The 23,468-nt window shown below is 32.3% G+C and overlaps 1 protein-coding gene across 1 annotated transcript in view; it reads right to left on the minus strand.

The window, feature by feature from the left end:
• Positions 1-244: 244 nt before the first annotated feature.
• LOC144447631 (F-box/LRR-repeat protein 7-like) overlaps positions 245-23,468 on the minus strand; it is a 57,338-nt gene continuing 34,114 nt past the window's right edge. Inside the window, exons 3-4 of the mRNA XM_078137710.1 lie at positions 11,726-12,292; positions 245-1,093 (exon numbers count right to left, since the gene is read on the minus strand). Of these exons, the coding sequence (XP_077993836.1) occupies positions 357-1,093; positions 11,726-12,292 (1,304 nt within the window). The 3' untranslated portion in view covers positions 245-356. The remainder of the gene's footprint in view (positions 1,094-11,725; positions 12,293-23,468) is intronic.

A 23,468-nucleotide genomic window follows, 5' to 3' on the forward strand; every position in this document is an offset into this window, starting at 1 on the left:
TTTGGTTGATTTTCGCTTTTATTATGAAGAATGTGCTCTGTGAGACAACAATTGGCATTTTCACTGAGTGTTGATGTGTTGTAAAAAAAAATGGAGATATGAATATTTGATATGATGCGACTTTTGTATCATTTACTCATTATATATGCACAGGGGATAATTCCCTATATGGAATGAGAACTAATATCACACTACCTTTTGAGGATCCCATATTTTAGAATTTGGAATTCCTTATTTGGGAGACATTGGGATAAGTCCTTATTTGGAGTAAGGCTTTATCACAGTACCATGGAAGGATCCCATGTTTGGAATTTAGAATTCCTTATTTGGGAGTCAAGATGTCATCATGATGATGATCAGTAGAATGCTGGGTTTGTGTGTTCTATGATACATCTCTTGCACTGCCGTTTGACGGCTCTATATGCCTCTAATGTCAGATTACAATCTTGAATATTTAGCTGCTGGAGTTCTGGGCAACACTTCGCCAAAGTCAGAATACCTTTATCAGAGATTCCTGGGCATGATTTTAGGCTAAGTTTGCGCAGACCCATACAGTTTGCTGCAACCAGAATAAGTCCAGAGTCTGTTATGGCAGTGCATTTACCAATATCAAGTGATCTCAATCGTTGGCAGTTACGAGCAAGGTGCTCCATTGCAACATCCGTGACAAACTCGCAACCTCTGAGATTCAAGTACCTTACCTTGTAGCAATACTTAGCAATGTACTTAATTCCAACATCGGTTATCATATCACATTTTGCAATGCTCAAATACCGAAGCCTTGCATTCAACCTTGCAACTTCTCGTAGCGCATGATCAGTAATCCTGTGGCAGTCGCTGACCGAAAGTTCTCGCAACACTGTACAATAATTTGCAACATACTGTACTCCAAGATCGCTTACACGGGAACAGCGTCGTAAATATAAATTGACTAACTCAATGCAGTTTGATGCAATAATCTTAAGTCCTGCATCTTCGAGAGCATAGCAGTCTGTCATATCCAAGTGGCGTATCCTGATCCGTTTCCCGTGGAGTGGACACACCTTAAGGCTTGCCTCTAGTGATAAATCTATACATGTGATCTGTGGACAGCCTGTGGAGAAATATAACAAAATATCACAGAGTAAGAAATTTGGCTGTTATCACTCTAAGAACATGACAAATATCCACATATAAAATAACCTTTCAAAATTATGAGAGACTTGAGTCTTTCAGTTAGAAATTCTTTTACTAACAGTTTTGTTAGCATTTACCTTTACATACACACACACACACATATATATATATACTGACATATCTTACTTTTACGATAGTCAGCGTCATAATAAACATTTTTTTCACTTTCACCAAATCTCGTCAGTCTTTGTATGCAATATGCTAGTGTCAAATAACATAAAGTAATCAGGTATTAATCTAAAGTAATCTCATGTAATCTCAAGTGATCTCATGTAATCAAACTATTGACGGTGTTTATTTCTATAGATGAGGAAATGACAGATGCATACATACAAAACTGACCAAAACATAGTGATTACTTGACAGATGCATACATACAAAACTGACCAAAACATAGTGATTACTTGACAGATGCATACATACAAAACTGACCAAAACATAGTGATTACTTGACAGATGCATACATACAAAACTGACCAAAACATAGTGATTACTTGACAGATGTATACATACAAAACTGACCAAAACATAGTGATTACTTGACAGATGTATACATACAAAACTGACCAAAACATAGTGATTACTTGACAGATGTATACATACAAAACTGACCAAAACATAGTGATTACTTGACAGATGTATACATACAAAACTGACCAAAACATAGTGATTACTTGACAGATGTATACATACAAAACTGACCAAAACATAGTGATTACTTGACAGATGCATACATACAAAACTGACCAAAACATAGTGATTACTTGACAGATGCATACATACAAATATTGTATGTATATTGTAAATTTCCCTTACTCGACATTGTGTTAGAAGAGCCTTTGGCTCAACAATTTATTGAGTTTAAATAAAGTCAAACAAACAAACAAACAAACTGACCATAACATAGTGATTACTTGTATTTATCAAGTCTATTTACAAATCACTTCCTGTATGTACAAACTTTTTACACATTTTTTTTTTCGTTTTGTGAACTTAATTACAACCACGTGCCATGTCGCTTCACATTGTTTTTTGAAGTAGAATAACATAATATACTTTAGTCAAAATTGTTTTACTAAATAAAAATCAAATTAAATTAACCAACTTTAACTAATTAAGATCTATATTGTATGTAAACAGTGTACTTTGACTTGAGGGTCAGTGTCCTAACAGACTATTAAAGTATATATATATATATATTGACAATGGAGTGATTGTGAAATCTTTCTAATCATTGCTATAGGATTGCTATGAATCATTTCCTTTTCTACCAGATGTTTCTTGTTGTCTTTCTAGTCTACTATAATTGTAGTATACGTCAAATCAAATGACAATTGCCTATTCAATGCCAATGAAAGATGACACTTTTTTTATGTTGAGTGTTAATTGATACTGACTAATGATATATGTTATCTGGGAGTTAAACACAGCCATACCATTTATGGTCATTCAATGTTTATGAAAGCTAAAATAGAGGAATTATAAAACTTCTGGGACAATACAGTTGGTAAATATTATCCCCGATTTCAGTAATATATTTATTTGTCAAAAGTGGCTGTTAAGGCCTAACAAAAAATTGTGTGGTTCTGATTACGCTCAATTTTAGAATAGGTGAGGTAGGTAGATTTTTTATTTCATTTGATTATATATATTTTTTCTGTGTGAGTGTCTAGTTCAGGTTTTCCATTTCCAAATGGTCTAATGTGTTGTTTATTTCATCCTATCATATGTACAGCCATTACAGATTGGAAGAACAGTTTTTGAGTATCTTTTTAATTTGATGGCAGTTTCCGCATCCACTATTTCTTGTGAGACTTTACAATTTTTGCGATTTTATTATTTTTTTCTCAAATACATAAAAAAAAGTTTAGGGTCGCAGTAAAAGGCTAGGTAGGGTCAGGTAACCGGAACCAAACAATTATTTGTTTAAGCCTAAGCGGGAAACATCCCGTTTGTGAAATCAGCACATCAACATACTTGTACAGAGACCATGTCTTCTATTCAATATAAATCTATGCACTTTGAGATTTCAACTATTAACTTCACATTATCTCAATGATTACAGTGGTTCAAATTGAAATAGAAACAAAGTACAGCAACATATTGTTACATTATTGAATTTGTCCCCATATACATGGCTGTAGATTTAATCCTAATAGTCACAACATTGCCAACAAAATGGCAAAGTTGACTAATAGTTTACTTTGATACAGGTCTGTAATATTGTGAAAATAGCAAATAAACCCATTCTACTGGATGATATTACCATGAGTAGACATACACAGTGATGTACAACACAACAAACCTCAGTAACTTTTCAAGATGCCAAAATGCCAAATTTGAAATATGGTATGATTGAAGTTATCAGTTAGTGCACACAATATAGCCACACTGCTTTGATATAATCCTTCTAAATTAAAATCTACTTTGGTAATGTATCAATATGTTGTGTACTAGTTCATCATTTACACTTAGATTGGAAGTACTGTAAATACAAAGATTTTCCTTTTAATGTTTGTGTCAGAATCAAAAATATCATTGCCCAAACTACAGTTGGAAATAAAAACTAACCAGAAACTAAAATTGTACCTCATTTTTGACATTTGTAGGATTTTGTACATCTCATGAAACATACATTTCACGGTGTACAACATGGTTACCATGGTAACATATGATAGTTAAGAATAATGCAATAAAATTCTTAAATCCAGGAAGTAACATTGCCATGACAATAGTTGGTAAACAGTTAAATATGTTGTGCACCTTTATGACACAACCCTCTCTTCAATGTCCAACATATGTGTATTTATTTCTACTATGTTGATAACAGTATATGTCATGATGACCAGTGTTGACATATTATGTTGTAAAATATCAGCAAAAGATAATTATCAGCAAAATGACAGATCTTCTCATTAAATATAGAATTTTTAGTTCTCTTTTATTTGAAATCAGGAGAATAAATTAAGATAAAATTGATTTTAATATTTGTGTGAAAAAGTGAATAATTTTTTATTTGGATAATTTGTGCTCACAGGTAAACTTTTTAGGAGATGAAATCCACTAAATAAATTATGTATATTCTTTATATGCTTTCATTAATTGCTACTTATAACTTTGTCATAAACCCCCCCCCCAAAAAAAAAATACTTTACTTCTATGTGACTGAATGGAGACATGATTTACAACAAATAAAAAAGTCTGTGATATGCAAGAAATGGCTGGATTTTGATAATTGACCTTGAAGGTCAAGATCAAAGGTCAAGGTCTCATTGAGTCTCCATGTATTAAAGTTATTGAGTTATGCAGTTAAACTCTTGATTGTTCAGTTACAAATATGTCCACCATTCAGTTATGTGACCACCAAAAGTACCTAAAGTAATGCATGTATCATATATTTTACTTCTCATTTTCTGCTTATTTTTAAATATGATTTGAAAAGAAATTGGCCTTACATAAATGTTACAGACTGTCACCAATATCTGTATGTGATAATATCTGTATGTGGTAATATCTGTATGTGGTAATATCTGTATGTGGTAATATCTGTATGTGGTAATATCTGTATGTGGTAATATCTGTATGTGATAATATCTGTATGTGGTAATATCTGTATGTGATAATATCTGTATGTGGTAATATCTGTATGTGGTAATATCTGTATGTGATAATATCTGTATGTGGTAATATCTGTATGTGATAATATCTGTATGTGGTAATATCTGTATGTGATAATATCTGTATGTGATAATATCTGTATGTGATAATATCTGTATGTGGTAATATCTGTATGTGGTAATATCTGTATGTGGTAATATCTGTATGTGGTAATATCTGTATGTGGTAATATCTGTATGTGGTAATATCTGTATGTGGTAATATCTGTATGTGGTAATATCTGTATGTGATAATATCTGTATGTGATAATATCTGTATGTGATAATATCTGTATGTGGTAATATCTGTATGTGATAATATCTGTATGTGATAATATCTGTATGTGGTAATATCTGTATGTGGTAATATCTGTATGTGGTAATATCTGTATGTGGTAATATCTGTATGTGGTAATATCTGTATGTGATATTATCTGTATGTGGTAATATCTCTATGTGGTAATATCTGTATGTGATAATATCTGTATGTGATAATATCTGTATGTGATAATATCTGTATGTGGTAATATCTGTATGTGATAATATCTGTATGTGGTAATATCTGTATGTGGTAATATCTGTATGTGATAATATCTGTATGTGATAATATCTGTATGTGGTAATATCTGTATGTGATAATATCTGTATGTGATAATATCTGTATGTGATAATATCTGTATGTGATAATATCTGTATGTGGTAATATCTGTATGTGGTAATATCTGTATGTGGTAATATCTGTATGTGATAATATCTGTATGTGATAATATCTGTATGTGGTAATATCTGTATGTGATAATATCTGTATGTGGTAATATCTGTATGTGGTAATATCTGTATGTGGTATTACATTTGGCATGTAACAGTAACAAAATGCATCAATTTAATTTTATTTTGCACCAAGAAAGGCAAAATTGTTGATTTATTCACCATTGACATGAAAATATTCAACACTTACATGTATTTACCATTGGTCAACAATTTCTTTGACTCTGTACATTGCAGTTTTACATAAAAATAAATATGACTGGTGTACATCCTGAGACTGCCATAACAGGGTGTGTCTGTTGACAGTGAGTGTAAACAAATTGTACATCTACATTCAAACTGTGATCTGGGTGATATACATAGCTAGAAGGTACAGCAGTCTCCCCAATTGTACAAGACTGAGACTAGCCATACATCAATAGATAGTGTACAACCAATCAATCATTGTATGGACAATGCCCATAGCCAAAACTGACTGACAATACCTTTCACACCTTTATAGGTAATTTATGTACACACTAGGTGAGAAATTCCTGACATTTAATGACCCATCACAATGTCTCACAATTTACAATCACATTTTTCTCTCACTCTCTCACTTATATCATAAAATGTTATTATTTATTATTGTGATTTTAACAACTTTAGTTGATGGTAATTAATCTAATAAACTTAGAAAAAACTAATATTTTGACATGAATTATTATGTAATAATAAAAATGAACAATTATTTTGAATATGATTAACCATATATTTTATTAACTTATAAATTATTATATTAATTATTCTTATACAATTTACAGAAATATTGATTTATTAGGTTCAAATTCCACATGTAAAAATACATTTTTATTTGTTGTATCACAATGTAATATTTTTTTTCACCTTTGATATTCCAATAATTTACTTGTCTGATTATATATTCATAACAGCTGGTCATCAAACTCCATGACAAATTAGGTCAGTATTTACCAATACTGAATTATATTTTGAATAAAATGTAATGCAATTGATAATATCACCAATGAAAGAATAAAATATAACTTTTTATATAATATTTAAGACAAAACAGAAAAAACCCAATGAAAGTGCTGCACCTGTACAATTCAGTTGAGTTTAAGGTAGTGATGAAAAACTTGGCTTTAAGCCAACTCTACTCTGTTGACATAAACATAACTACAGCCATTATACCAGTTATTTGAACAAAAAACAGAGTTGACCTGGTTCTGAATAAACACTACTGATATATAGTCACTTGTAATTGTTAACATATTTGTATTAAATTGTAATTTTCATTTTAAAATTAATTCTTAATATTACTTTTAAATCATAAATCATAATTCAAGTGACATTAAATCTCAAATATTAAATATTCCCCATTTTGGCAGAAATACAGCATTTTATTGTATATCATATACTATTTATATCAGTGAAGCCATAACATATATAGTGTAATGCTATTGGTGAAGCCATAACATATATAGTGTTATGGTATTAGTGAAGCTATAACATATATAGTGTAATGGTATTAGTGAAGCCATAACATATATAGTGTAATGGTATCAGTGAAGCCATAACATATATAGTGTAATGGTATCAGTGAAGCCATAACATATATAGTGTATTGGTATTACTATTAGTGAAGCCATAACATATATAGTGTAATGGTATCAGTGAAGCCATAACATATATAGTGAAATGGTATTAGTGAAGCCATAACATATATAGTGTTATAATATACCTAGTGATAATGCTGTGCCATGATTCGCTAGAATCAGGAAAATAGAATGACTACTTCCCTTGGGGAATAGACCCATCAATTTTTACATAGTCACGTGACCACCGCGCGTTCACAGCAGGTCAAAATGGCAGCTTCTGACGATGTCGTCTGCCACCGCGAGTTCACAGCATGAGGTATATTATAAAACACATATTGCCTGGCCTATATTCGGGCTATAGCACCCGTTCATTACCCCCTCGTGACTGTGAGTTACCAGAATCACATGCTATTTCCCTCGGCCGTTGGCCTCGGGAAATAGCATGTGATTCTGGTAACTCACAGTCCCTCGGGTGTAATAAACGGGTGCTATAGCCCTCATGGCCAGGCAATATGTGTTCATTATGGTATTAGTGAAGCCATAACATATATAGTGTAATGGTATTACTATTAGTGAAGCCATAACATATATAGTGTAATGGTATTAGTGAAGCTATAACATATATAGTGTAATGGTATTAGTGAAGCCATATAGATTACAAAGGACCGTTCTTTTATTAAAGACTTTAATAATACTTTTTCTATAACTCTACCTGACAACTGTCTTTCATAGATCTTTTGGTCTGAGTTGCAGCTAGTGCAGGTTTAAACCCCAAAGTTTAAACCCCAAAGTCTTGGATTACAACTTAACATACAGTAATATCATTCTTCTAACCAATTTCCTTTAGCTCTGTCAGAGTTTAGTTTTTTTTTTCACATGGGCCTTTAAAGTACCCATATGGATTAATAAGTATTTCTTTGGAAATTTGAAGACAACTCTACTATGTTTTGAAGAGAATCAACTATGTCCGTGTTTGTAATTTAATAAATAACAAAAAAATTAAAAAGTTTGTAAGAAGTTTGTCAATGTACATACAACAAACATTTTACACATTTTAATGTTTTGTAAATTATTGAGTGACAAACAAGGATTTACTATATGTTGTATCACATTATTTTTGTCAAGTATAAAAACATAGTACAGTTTTATAAAAACATAGTACAGTTTTATAAAAACATAGTAAAGTTTTATAAATTCAAAATTCAAAATAAAGACCTATTTGTCATCCATATGGCCACTATAATGTATAATGTATACCACGAATGATGCAATACAATGTGTTTTTTAGCCGTCAAAAATCCTTTAATACCAGGGGTCATAGAGCTGGGTCAGGTTTGTGCATCCACCCATGTCTCTGTACACACATCAACTCCTTATATAAGAGTTGACTTTGACCTGGGTCAAAGGTGACATTCCATAAGGGCACATTAAAATATCACTTTAGTTTGTAACCTCATTAAACTTAAAAATGACCAATTGTATCTATAGTAAAATTTGACACTTTATTTGGTCAATGTTCTATTTTAAAAAGCTGGTAAGTATATACCTCATTAAGAACAAAATATGACAAAACAAAAGAAACATTCTTGTATGTTTATCAAACTCATTATAAAAATTGAGGAAAATATGTAAAATTGAATTATTTTTCTGTAGTTCACCAATATTTCACAAACTTTCTAAAAGTAATTCTAAAATTACAAATTTCAATGTTGACTAGTTGCCAAATTAACTTCATTGCAATTATACTTGAGTCTTATAATATACTTCTTTTTATAAATAGTCGCTACCTATTTAAGTAGTGAATTTCTCTCCCAGATATCAATCTGTGTAATGATTGGCTACTCAATAACTTTCTATAATCATTTCCTATTGGCCAGTTATAGCTATGAACATTTCCTATTGGCCAGTTATAGCTATGAACATTTTCCATTGGCCAGTTATAGCTATGAACATTTCCTATTGGCCAGTTATAGCTATGAACATTTTCTATTGGCCAGTTATAGCTATGAACATTTTCTATTGGCCAGTTATAGCTATGAACATTTTCTATTGGCCAGTTATAGCTATGAACATTTTCTATTGGCCAGTTATAGCTATGAACATTTTCTATTGGCCAGTTATAGCTATGAACATTTCCCATTGGCCAGTTATAGCTATGAACATTTTCTATTGGCCAGTTATAGCTATGAACATTTTCTATTGGCCAGTTATAGCTATGAACATTTACTATTGGCCAGTTATAGCTATGAACATTTTCTATTGGCCAGTTATAGCTATGAACATTTTCCATTGGCCAGTTATAGCTATGAACATTTTCCATTGGCCAGTTATAGCTATGAACATTTTCTATTGGCCAGTTATAGCTATGAACATTTTCTATTGGCCAGTTATAGCTATGAACATTTTCTATTGGCCAGTTATAGCTATGAACATTTTCTATTGGCCAGTTATAGCTATGAACATTTTCTATTGGCCAGTTATAGCTATGAACATTTCCCATTGGCCAGTTATAGCTATGAACATTTTCCATTGGCCAGTTATAGCTATGAACATTTTCTATTGGCCAGTTATAGCTATGAACATTTTCTATTGGCCAGTTATAGCTATGAACATTTTCCATTGGCCAGTTATAGCTATGAACATTTTCCATTGGCCAGTTATAGCTATGAACATTTTCTATTGGCCAGTTATAGCAATGAACATTTTCTATTGGCCAGTTATAGCTATGAACATTTTCTATTGGCCAGTTATAGCTATGAACATTTTCTATTGGCCAGTTATAGCTATGAACATTGGCCATTAATTTTATCAGTAATCCTATGAAACTATAATTACAACCAATGTCAGAATTTAGATCTGGACTGTTTGCCTTCAATGTACATAATTAGGTATACAATTTTTTGCTAAGGTTGGGGAACCTGGTAACAGGAAGGGGAAAATTCTTTAGACTGGCATAGTTTGCACTACAAAATTGCACAATAGTTTGTGTGGGTAACTGCTGGGAACTCAGGTAGATTTCACCTGCTTTACTCCCCTTAACAAAAACATAGTGTACAAAGTACTTGGACTTAGAATGGTGTGAAGTAATTGATAACTATTCTGACATTTGAAATGCCCCAGGGACATATCTACTGACCACCGTGACATGTCTCTAGAAACAGTCTAGAATCTGCAGAACTAATAATACAGGTGTGAAATTCCTTAAAATGTAATTGTTCTGTGGTAGATGAAAAGCCTATCTTTAAGGTGAAGTGTTTATGCCAGAGGTCCAGGGAGTTAATAAGATTGATGACCCTGGTTTCAGACAAAATTAATGCAGGCAGGTGTACGCAACAATTAATCTGACAGAACCTCTGTGTGAACATGGTAAAAGTGTTGTCAACAACATTGATATCATAGGAGTTATTAAGAGTATTTACATCCTGTGATATTATAATGAAAGTTTGTCTGTCAATCTCATTCATTAAAGGTACACTAGTTGTAACTGGGCTATTATTTTTCCAATCAGACAACCAACAATATATTCACTGATAATTGTATTAAAGCTGCACTAGCTGCAACTGGAACATTTTTAAAACTGTTTTATGACTTACTCCTAATATTGCATGCTCTAAGCAGTATTGAATAACCTGTAGGTAAACATATTTGCATAGTTGTACACATAGTACACTATTGTAATCAGAAAAATGTATGGTTGTCATGCCAAAACATCTTAGGCTTTTGAACACCCCTACTATTTCTTTGAATAATAATAAGCTTTCGTTTGTTGATTCTTCGTAGCTTCATGGATGATGATGATATTACTAGACAAATGTGTTTACTCTACATAGGTGGTAACTTTCTATGCAGGGAATACATGGTAACTTTCTATGCAGGGAATACATGGTAACTTTCTATGCAGGGAATACATGGTAACTTTCTATGCAGGGAATTTTGCCTTTTGCTCTTAGGTCAAATTAAGGTTAGGTTATTTAAGTCTTTTTGTCCTAATTTGTATTGTGGTCTAATTTTAAGATGAAAACATACAACAAAGTTCAAGTTGTGTACAATAATTGTTTTACAAGATTTTTTAATCTGTCCAATATTCAGCTTTGTCTTTTGGTGAACTTGTGTAAACAACTTTGTTAAGAGAGTGGCAGACAAAGCAATGTTTATGTACAGTGTGTTTATATATTTCATTCATGTATCTTGATTCTCTCCAGTTAAGTGCAGGCATTGGACAGATATTCTTTATTGATTTTTTTGTCAGTACTTTTTTGGCCTCGAGTCTGATTCCAACAATAAATAATAATAATAGTATATATAATATATCCAATCAAATTAAGTTTTGGGTTTGGGTTTGCAACAGCAACAACAGCATCCTGATTGCAATGTATACGTATAAATTGATTAGAACTCTAATTGACATTGACAATGTCTAATTACTGGTATTTTAAACATAATTGGACAAATATTAGATAATGTAGAAATATTAGGCAGTACAAATTGTAATATATGATGTTATTATGGGATACTTAAAATACTAACCTGTAATATCTAAATAATCCAAATGTGGACATCTTGAAATAACTTCAAATAATGCTTCATTGTTGATATAATAACAGCCAGCCAGTTCTAAATGCTGCAATTCTGGACATCGCTTTGCAATTGCGTAAAGTCCAACATCCGTTAGTTGCTCACAACCACTTAAAACAATTCTCTGTACGTTAAGGCACACGTAAGGTGTTTCCCGACACAAACGCTTGGTGAGAATGCGTAGCGCCCTGTCGGTATCCACTGTCCTGCCTGATAATTTAATCGTCCTCCACAGTGTTGGTTCCCAACTAAGATGGTACCACAGACGACATACCTCCTTACATTTGCATAGATCCACAGTTGATAAGTAGGAAAATATCTTGATAATTAATCCATCAGACATTCTGTCAAACATTGACGGCTGATGTACTTTCGTGCGTGTCTTTTTCCGAGTTCCAAGTCTTTCAATGTCGGCATCGCTGGATACAGGTGTACTGGACATATTTTCATTGGATACATTCCCACTACTGGAAATATTACCAGAATTTGCTGACAGACTTCCATCTGTCCGAATGTGATCTGAAGACACATAAAAAGTGAAATGTTTTTAAATATATGAGAATTTAGAACTCCTGAATTGCAATCCAGAATAATAGCTACAACTAAGTATATGTGATGTTACAGCCCCCCTGATCTCCAGCAGTTCAAACTTGTCTTAGTTTTTTGTCATTTTTTCGGTTTTCCATAATAGAGTAACCCCTGATTCACCTATCTACAAGTTGTTTATGGTACTCAGTATGTACACAGACTTGATGTCAGTATGTAAACAATAAGAAAATATATAGCAATTGCATTTCTACTAAAGGTTTTAAGTATTTGAATAGAAAACAAAAAAAATGATGAAAACAAATTGTGTTAAAGTTACATTTCTATTACATATTATAAATGTTAATGTTGTACAAAGTTTAAATTATTTAGCTGGTAAGTTTACAATTTTATGGTCTGTTTATTATTTTTTAAAACTGGTCTAAAGTTTATCATTTTAAGGTGTGAAATAGAATATCTGTTAAGACTAGTAAAGAGTTTATTATTTTAAGGTGTGAAATAGAATATCTGTTAAGACTAGTAAAGAGTTTATTATTTTAAGGTAATAAAACAGAATAAACAAACAGACAAAGATAAATCTATAATCTGGATTGGAAGCTGGATCAAAGGTTTGAAACTCTATTCTTATCAGTTAACCTCAAATTACAGGTCATCTGTTAACCCACACACCAAACATACCCAACATTTTTTCGCCATGAGATATACATATTCCCTAATAATAAATGTGAACAAAGTTTACAGGCTGTATTTTAGATAAATACACTGAGTGGAGGAAAGTACTAAACAAACAACATTCACATCATTGCTGTATTTTGGATGAGTGGAGGAAAGTACTAAACAAACAACATCTATATGTTGTATTTTGGATGAGTGGAGGAAAGTACTAAACAAACAACATTCACATCATTGCTGTATTTTGGATGAGTGGAGGAAAGTAGTAAACAAACAACATCTATATGTTGTATTTTGGATGAGTGGAGGAAAGTACTAAACAAACAACATTTATATGCTGTATTTTGGATGAATGGAGGAAAGTACTAAACAAACAAACAACTTTATGACACTGTTATTACAGCAGTTACAGTAGGCCACATGAAGGAAGTTAGGAACAATTTATTTCAAGATCTATGGACATTTATTGTCATGTAAAATAATAATTATTAAATATGATTTAATGATGAAACACTTTTAGAATTAAATACTTAATAAAATACTTATATTAACTTCAAAATAATAGTCTAGCGAACTATTTTCTACTAATTTTCATACTGATATTTTCCATAGTTATTTTTATAAACAATATTACTCACTAAAGCATTCTTTTCACATGCAACTTTTGAAGTTTTTTTTCACATTTAAAATGAGAATGTTTAGGCAATGGTTAGATTTAGAACTCCTAGTGAGGTGAAATTAAGCATTTGACATTGTAATAGTCAGTTGGATTCTCAGCTATGTATAGATCAAGTTGGATTCTCAGCTATGCATAGATCAAGTTGGATTCTCAGCTATGCATAGATCAAGTTGGATTCTCAGCTATGCATAGATCAAGTTGGATTCTCAGCTATGCATAGATCAAGTTGGATTCTCAGCTATGCATAGATCAAGTTGGATTCTCAGCTATGCATAGACCAAGTTGGATTCTCAGCTATGCATAGATCAATGTGCATAAATGTATGTATTTTGGTTCTAAACTACTGTATGTTAGCGTATATATTGTGTAACTATATGTACTAATGGTAGTAGACTGGTTTAACTATGACTTTAAATTAATTATATTCAGTTTACAAACATGATGTGGTACACTCTAGTCAAAAAAGTTTTTACCTGTGTTTGCCCAAATAAGGAACCAGAGTGAAAAACTATTTCTACTACTAAATTGCTGAGCACCAAAATAAATACATTCAAAGTATATTTCACCAACTTTTAAGATGACAAGAAGTTTGTGTACACACTGTCCTAGTTACATATATCTTGTAATAACTGTGGTATAACATGTGAACGATCCAATGGTGTTTTGTTATTTAGATGTCATGCAATTCAACAGTGTGTGTCTCAATAAGTCAGATATGCCTGACTAATATTGTATAAACTCTGTTGAATGACACAGCATATGATGGTTGAAGTATCAAATATCTCACTAAACTACTAACACAGCGGAGGGTAGACTTGGCATTCATATGATGGTTGAAAGTATCAAATATCTCACTGAACTACTAACACAGAGGAGGGTAGACTTGGCATTCATATGATGGTTGAAAGTATCAAATATCTCACTGAACTACTAACACAGAGGAGGGTAGACTTGGCATTCATATGATGGTTGAAAGTATCAAATATCTCACTGAACTACTAACACAGAGGAGGGTAGACTTGGCATTCATATGATAGTTGAAAGTATCAAATATCTCACTGAACTACTAACACAGAGGAGGGTAGACTTGGCATTCATATGATGGTTGAAAGTATCAAATATCTCACTGAACTACTAACACAGAGGAGGGTAGACTTGGCATTCATATGATGGTTGAAAGTATCAAATATCTCACTGAACTACTAACACAGAGGAGGGTAGACTTGGCATTCATATGATGGTTGAAAGTATCAAATATCTCACTGAACTACTAACACAGAGGAGGGTAGACTTGGCATTCATATGATAGTTGAAAGTATCAAATATCTCACTGAACTACTAACACAGAGGAGGGTAGACTTGGCATTCATATGATGGTTGAAAGTATCAAATATCTCACTGAACTACTAACACAGAGGAGGGTAGACTTGGCATTCATATGATGGTTGAAAGTATCAAATATCTCACTGAACTACTAACACAGAGGAGGGTAGACTTGGCATTCATATGATAGTTGAAAGTATCAAATATCTCACTGAACTACTAACACAGAGGAGGGTAGACTTGGCATTCATATGATAGTTGAAAGTATCAAATATCTCACTGAACTAATAACAGAGGAGGGTAGACTTGGCATTCATAATCAGGCTCATCTTTTCAATTGTTGTCATGCAAACAATCTAAGCTATGTCGCTGAAATGTGGATCTATCAACATTGCTTTGCAAAGAGGGGAATGGGGTAAATTAATGACTTTACAAATAGCAAAAATTAATGACTACAACACATGTAGGGGAATAGCAAAAATTAATGACTACAACACATGTAGGGGAATAGCAAAAATTAATGACTATAATAAAACACATGTGGGGGAATAGCAAAAATTAATGACTACAACACATGTAGGGGAATAGCAAAAATTAATGACTATAATAAAACACATGTGGGGGAATAGCAAAAATTAATGACTACAACACATGTGGGGGAATAGCAAAAATTAATGACTTCAAATAAACACATTATGCTCTAACTTTTCTTGTTTTTTAACATTTGTATTTTATCTGTCAGAATTTTAAAAGTTTATTTATTTATTTTCAAAACAAATAATGTGTAAATTGTTTGCTGTAGATTAAGAAGCAATTTACAATCAAGGAAAGATTTTAATGTAAAACATGTGCAAGTTAACAAAAAATTAATTTTTTTAACTTTTGGATTTTTTTTACAGATTTGAATTTTTGTTCATACACAATACATTAACAACCATAGAGAAGTGCATCTCAGATAACATTCAGCAACTACATTCAAAGACATAATACTGACCTGACTCCAAAGTTGGAGGTGTATCTTTAAATGCATACAACAGCTAGTTTTCAAATTGACCACAAGTCTTGGTTTTTAATGGATGTGAAGTCAGTGTGGAACTTTTAAGTAAAAGTATGGCTTCAAATACAGATTTAGAGGTTGAAATTATTTAGTGTCAACTTTTGTGAATGATAATAGACAACTAAAATAAACTTTTAAAACATTCCAATGGTGTCAATTTGTAAAGAATTTCTCACTTTATCATTATAATTATTTACTGATCTGTCAAACTATGGGTGGAGGTAATTCAATAAAAATGACATTAGTATCAGATTAGAATCTAGTGGTCTATGACTTTATACTGTTACTAAACATGTAATGACCTCATTTAGGTCTAAATATACATCTTGCTCACTTTAAACACTAGGTGATTTGGTAATCATGTATATTGTACATGTAATGACTTAATACACTGACAAGTAAAATTCAGTGTTAATACATAGGTATATCATATGTGAAAACAAATGTGGATATTGATTTGTTTATCACCACTTTTAGACAATAGAAGTAACACACTTAATGTGGCATGGACATGGCATGTTAATAAAACTGTACAGACATCATTATCACATTTGGTGAGAATAAATGTTCATTTCAACATTTGGGATTTGCTTCCAAGTATTTTTTGTCATTGATTCTATGTAAGTTGTGGTATTAGTTTATGTTGGTAATGCTATCATAATCAATTCTGGACATATACATACATATATACATCCACTCACTGAATAGTAAAAGCTGACAAACAACATGGAAACTAAAACACTAAACTTGTTTGTAAGTCCATATTGTCACAATTACCTAATGATTGGGAACAAACAAAACTGAGATACAACCATGTCACCGATACAATCATGTCACTGATACAACCATGTCATTGATACAACCATATCATTGATACAACCATGTCATTGATACAACCATGTCATTGATACAACCATGTCATTGATACAACCATGTCATTGATACAACCATGTCATTGATATCTACATCAATTACTCACAGCATGAACATAAACTCCCCTCTACACGTACAAACACATCTATAAATTAATTGGCAATCAATAAAACTTCATGATCAGTAAAACACAAATAGAACTGTGTTGACAAGTTCAGGTGATGAACTCTGCAGGAAATACACACACATAATTATCTGAGCAATTCCCCTTCATTAACACTGACTATTTAACTTGGCAACTGAAACAAAACAGGATTGGTTTATAAAACAACTTATAAGTGATATGGTTGCTATGAAACAAGCCAAACAAGGTTGATACAATAGTAGTAGTAATTCAACAATTACTCAGGGCATATAAACATAGCTGTGATCAACAAACATAACAACACTGCAGATCAAAGCTACTCAACAACAGTGAAACACAAAACATTGTATGTATGTATCACACAACCTTTAAGTGATTAGGTTACTATGAAACAAGCCAAATTTTGTTGATCTGTACATGTAGTTGATATTTACATAAATTACTCAGGACATGGACAGACACAATACAAGTATACATTGAAAAGAATAAAACCAAACATGAAACAGTATAGAACGTAAAACATTGGGTATGTGAGTGTCAACACTATTGATGACAGCTCACACGTCAAACTGTGTTGATAGATTATTACATGTAGATTGAGACATTACACTGGGTGGAATAACACACACACACACACACACACACACACACACCGTACACACACCGTACACACACACACTGTGAATTAGATTGTAATTGTACATCATCTATTGATGACCTTGTAATTCCAGTAGCACACTACCATTGTACCAACACTGTCTGTGTCTTGTCTGGAATGTATCGGCCTACATACCACATTTATGATGTACAAACACTTGAAAAAGAGGTAAAATACTTTTGTCACCTACATTTGTAAGATTTTAGAATGACATTTAATGGACCACAGATAAAAATGAAAAGTACTTAATAATGATATGGTATCACTAACATATGTTTCATGTAAACATGTCTGTCTGCCTTAGTGGTACATGTATAGGCATTGTTGCTACATTGGTATTCAAGTCATGTTTGTGCTGTTTTTTTCTGCCATCACGACATCCTAAAAAATTTCCTTTTTGTCAAAAAATTTCCTGAATTATATCTTCATTTTGGTTCTCAACAATCACAATTCTAACTATTATCAATTTAATAATAAATGATTATTGAAAATTTGGACAACAAAAAAGTCTGAAGTGGTTTTAGAATTTTTTGTTTGTTTTACATCCATTGTTCAATATGGGGTTTCTTTGTGACGACACAATTTCACGTTTTACAGTAAAATCCTGGTTAAAGACTCCATAGAAAGTTATTTTTGACTACAAATAAGGTAATAACCTTGCTTAGTTTAATAAAGCTAGATATTCTGTTTGAAAAAATTCCACCAACAACAGCATGTGGCCACCAGTTGTAAGTTGTTGCAGGCATGGCTGCCTTGGTTTGACATGTTAGACATATTATGATTTGACTCTTTGGTACTTGTAACTCAACAACATTGATATATGATCCATACACTCTTTATATATGATCTGTTTACGGAACATGTCTCTCACAATTACCAATTAACAGTCGGATTGACTTGCCTGAATACACACTCCCAGAGCCGTCTGTGGACATGCTTCCCCGTCGGCAATATTAAAAGACGTCACAGAACAACAACCAAATGTTTCTAGAGCATCACAAAATCACACCGTCACAATAAAAGTCACCTTTGCTTACTGACTGAGCATGGGTAGAAGCTAACAACGGCCAATTGGTGATAGAATGTTATTAATTACTATGAGGTCAGCTGTATGAATGCAAGTGTCATCCCATGCTCAATATCTGTGCATATCTATGGTAACCAGACAGCTGTAACCTTATCCAGCCAACCAACTCCTCTGTCCTTTTAACATAATCACAGTGTGTTCATGGCCATAAACAGATTGCATAATATCGTATCTGAAAACAAATTATTAGTATTTTTCACATAATTTAAAGTTGTTCTGCTTGAGTTAATACAGTTGTGTTTTGACTAATATATCTTTGAGATTGACAAGTATTGTGAGCTATACTAGTTTGACACCAATGTATGGAATAATTCCTTGTTAGGGGTAAAGACATGACAAAAATAACAAATTTGGATTTTTAAATAAACCATCACAGATTTTCAAAAATTATAAATGACACCTATCAGTATTGTAACACAATCAAACTGACTAATTTCATAAGGAGCTAATTCTGACAGTATTTCACAGAAAAAAAGAACAAAAAATTTGTTGATAATTTGAAAACCAACTACCATACCTAGTAATACATGTACATCTCTATAGTCGTGAGTTAGTTCATTCTTTCTCATCCTGACATCTGCCATGACTAATTCTACATCACATACCCTAGTTCTTTTTTATACAAATTCTTTTCATATTTTTGTCCTTGTAATCTTTGTTTATATACAATAGGATTATGATGCAGATATGAAATAGATTTTATCATAACCTGTGGGACACTATTCAGGTATGGCCACTCAAAAAATTCATTAGTTTCTCTGTTCTGTGATTCACTTTTTTTTAGATGATGTTAGCTTACAAATCATTGAAATGGCTATATGGGTGAGATTTGGTATTTATTTGCGGTATTTTAATTTATAAAACAATTTGGTTTCCTACTTGAAAAATCAATGTGAAACAACATAGACAAAAGTCTGCGTTTGTTACTCAATACATTGCAAAAAGTTTTTAAAATGTGTAAAAAGTTTGTTATTTTACATACGATAAGATTTTACAGTTACTTATCTTTTGCAATGTATTGAGTTACAAACAAGGACTTGGTATATATTGTTTCACATTCAGTAGGAAGCCATCATAAAATTGTTCTATATTTTTCCATATGACCACTTAAAATATACCTATTCTATTTTCTTGGGGGTGGGGGTAGGCTCTTTGGAAGGAGTAAGTATTACCACATCAACTACACAGAAATCACATTTACTGTCCTCACAATAAAGATACATCCACAGTTTATCACCTTCCAGTTATAGTCCCTGGTGGACCAATTTTGGAAGTGAAGACTACAAGGTACAAGGTACAAGGTACAAGGTATCAAAGTTTTCTCAAAATATAAAGTAAACAGTGAAATTTGATATAAAATATGTTTTGTATCATAATCTGTTTCACTGATTGTTCCACTATCTTTCACCTCAGAACTCTAATTTCTGGCCTGGAATTATGACAGTAAAAATATCAGCGTATGACTTTACTAACTCAGTTCAGATTCAACTTTTTCTGCAGCCCTCATTAGATATCCTGCAAATTCTTTGAAATGTATATAATGTTTATTTTGTACCAGGTGAATCGTTCACTCAGTTTGGAAAGTTTATAAATGACATGAATTGGTCCTAAAGTATTGTCATCACCAAATAAAATAACAATAGCCATGCTTTCCTTATTTCTGAAAGTTTGTTTTAAAGTTTGCAGAAAAACAGTTTTGATTCATATCTTGACAACTTTTTGAAACTGTTGCAGTGTAGCAATTCTTTTTTTATGAATGGCCATGAAGTCTCTGATCTAAATCTACCAATTTCATAAGAAGCATTGTGAATGGATGACAGATATACTGCTGATATGAATGCTTTCTGTAATCAACCAATCAGGACAAGGCTATGCAAATATACATGCGTCATTTCCTACATATAAGAGGTGCAAATACTGATGACGACACTGATATCCAACTATGTGAGATAATAATACATACTAAGTATGTCACAGGAAATGAACAAATTCTATTGATTAACTGGTAGGAAATACCAACAAAATTCACTCTTATCTATTTGGGATGTTGTGGTACTGGTAAGAAAATAGTACTTCATCAGCAAAATATGAGTGATGTTCAATATTTAGGAAATCTTATTTAATATTTTTTTTTGTATTTAACAAAACTTTTATTGCAGTCAAAAGTTGAACAACAAAGAAGAAAAACAAAAAGCTGGAAAGTAATTCAAGTAAAGATTACAATTCATTACAAATCATTTGGACCAAGTTTTTTAAGATTCGCACTAAAAAACTCAGTTTTTTTGTATTCTGTGTACAAAAGGTTTAAATGATATAAAATCAGGTAATTTCCCATTACAACAACTCACATAAATATATATCTTAGCTGATAACAGAAGGAAATTTAAAAGAGTATCACCCAATAGAAGTTGTTCTGCTGAAACCACAGTTCACACATGGAAATGTTTGCCCCAGATTACAAAGAAATTTTGCCAGAATGTTTTTATCACCATTCCACAGTTATAGAATAAGTGAAGAACAGTTTCTTCTTCCAAACCAATATTTAATATTTAAAGTAAAACTGTTTTCAACAATAACTGATGGTTTTAACAGGTGTTAGCAAAAGTTTTCAAACAATTAAACAGATACCTTATCTCTGACTTTTCATGGACTTCTAGGATTACTGATATAGTATTTTAATGCATATTACAAAATCTCATTGTTTTTATTTATATTTTCAATGGTTTTTATTACCACACCAAGCCAATACTTTAAATAGCTTTTCAGTTTCTCTTCAATACCCCTGCATTTCATTCAGTATACATATTCATCGATCAAGATTCTCCAATAATGACAAAAATCATGAAGTACATGCATGTAGCAAAAGTCAGGAAAAAACACTTGATTGTATAAAACCTCAAATTACAACTTGTATATTTAAATTTGTCAGACAAGATAAGCCTGGTGATAGAGATATGATTCACAAAGTGTTTTGTTCTTCTGAATATTTACACTACTAAATGTTGTATAATTCAAAAAAGTGTTTCTTCTAAAATCCTACTAGCTGCAGAAATACTCATGTTTGTATCCAAATGTCACATACAAATTTACATTCTTTGCAGAAATTAATTTAACCATTTCAGTGACCCATGGCCTTGACCCCAACTGAATTGATTCAAAGCCAATTCACACTCTATAAATTCAGTTAAATTAGGTCTGTCTGTCATAAGAAAACTGAGCAATGAATTTGAATCAATTCACTTTTGCTTTTGTGTTGAATCCAAATCAATTTATCACCACCACCACCACCACCACCACCACCACCACCACCACCACCACCACCTCCACCACCACCACCACCAACACCACCACCACCACTATCACCACCACCACCACCACCACCACCACTATCACACCAAATTAACTTTAAATTAGTTCAACCAGTTAGTGAAAATGAACCATAGAGGAGAACCATTTTTGCTTTGATTTCAAACAGCTTCAACATCCAAGGTGGGGACAGTTAGGTTTATAATGTTTTTATACAGATCTTGTTAGGTTATTAATTAACTTATGCAAACCCTGGGTCCCTAGCTAAGTTTTCTTGTCAAAATGATTTTTCAGTGTATATGACGATAGCTGATAGCAAATTTGACTGACTTGCTATCTATGCTGCAATATTAGAATTGTAAACACAAAGGAATTAGAATTGGAACAAGTTACTATGGAAACTAATATCTTGGAGATAAAACACTTCAAAAAAGAACATGTATATTTGTAGAATTATAAAATTTTGTCAGCATTTCTAATCTTTTAACTTTTACTTTTATAGTGATGATGTCATCACAATTAGATAACCATGGCAACTATTTGTATGACAATTTAGCTTCATTACAATCAGATATTACACCATGACAACTTATTGGTACTGTGGTAGCTAAGATATGTTACAAATATAGCAGCATTTATATGAACTACTTTGCACCTTCATCCCTTTTCCTATAATGGTTTGGGCCACCTTATCATTTCATACAAGAGACTAGTCCACCTGACTGTGAAAACAGATGTGCAGAAATGAGCAATCTTGACTTTCCCCTTGGATTCCTAAATAATGGTTTATCTCTATTGTTTGCAATAGAAGAGTGAGACTATCTGACTGATAAATAGGGGTGGTATTAAATTAAGATTAAACGTTGATGATGATTCAGCAGGTTTTGGTGTGAATTCAGTGTCAGAAGGTCTAACCTTTTAACACTAGTAGAAAACAACTAGAGGTGACAACTTTACCCAAAGTACGGTACAATCTCTAATTGTGATAATACCCTGTGTCTTGATGCCTCCCAAGTACTGTTATAACTGGTGTACTTTGTTCAAGAGTGTAAATGAATGTTGTGACAAAGTATTCCATCAAACTCTCACTGACACCGAATGTAGGCCACAGAAAATAGAGTGAGTGAGTCGATCTGACTAAAGACAGAAAGTGGGAGATCTTTATGAGTCAATAGGTTTAAGTCACGCTGAACAGTTGAAAGAAATGTAACAACCTATCTAATGTCTACAAGTTTACCTTCATGGCATCTAGTATATACAACCTATCCAGTGTCTACAAGTTTACCTTCATGGCATCTAGTATATACAACCTATCCAGTGTCTACAAGTTTACCTTTATGGCATCTAGT

This window comes from Glandiceps talaboti, chromosome 16 (assembly GCF_964340395.1).
Source record: "Glandiceps talaboti chromosome 16, keGlaTala1.1, whole genome shotgun sequence".
In the NCBI taxonomy this organism is placed as follows: Eukaryota; Metazoa; Hemichordata; class Enteropneusta; family Spengelidae; genus Glandiceps; species Glandiceps talaboti.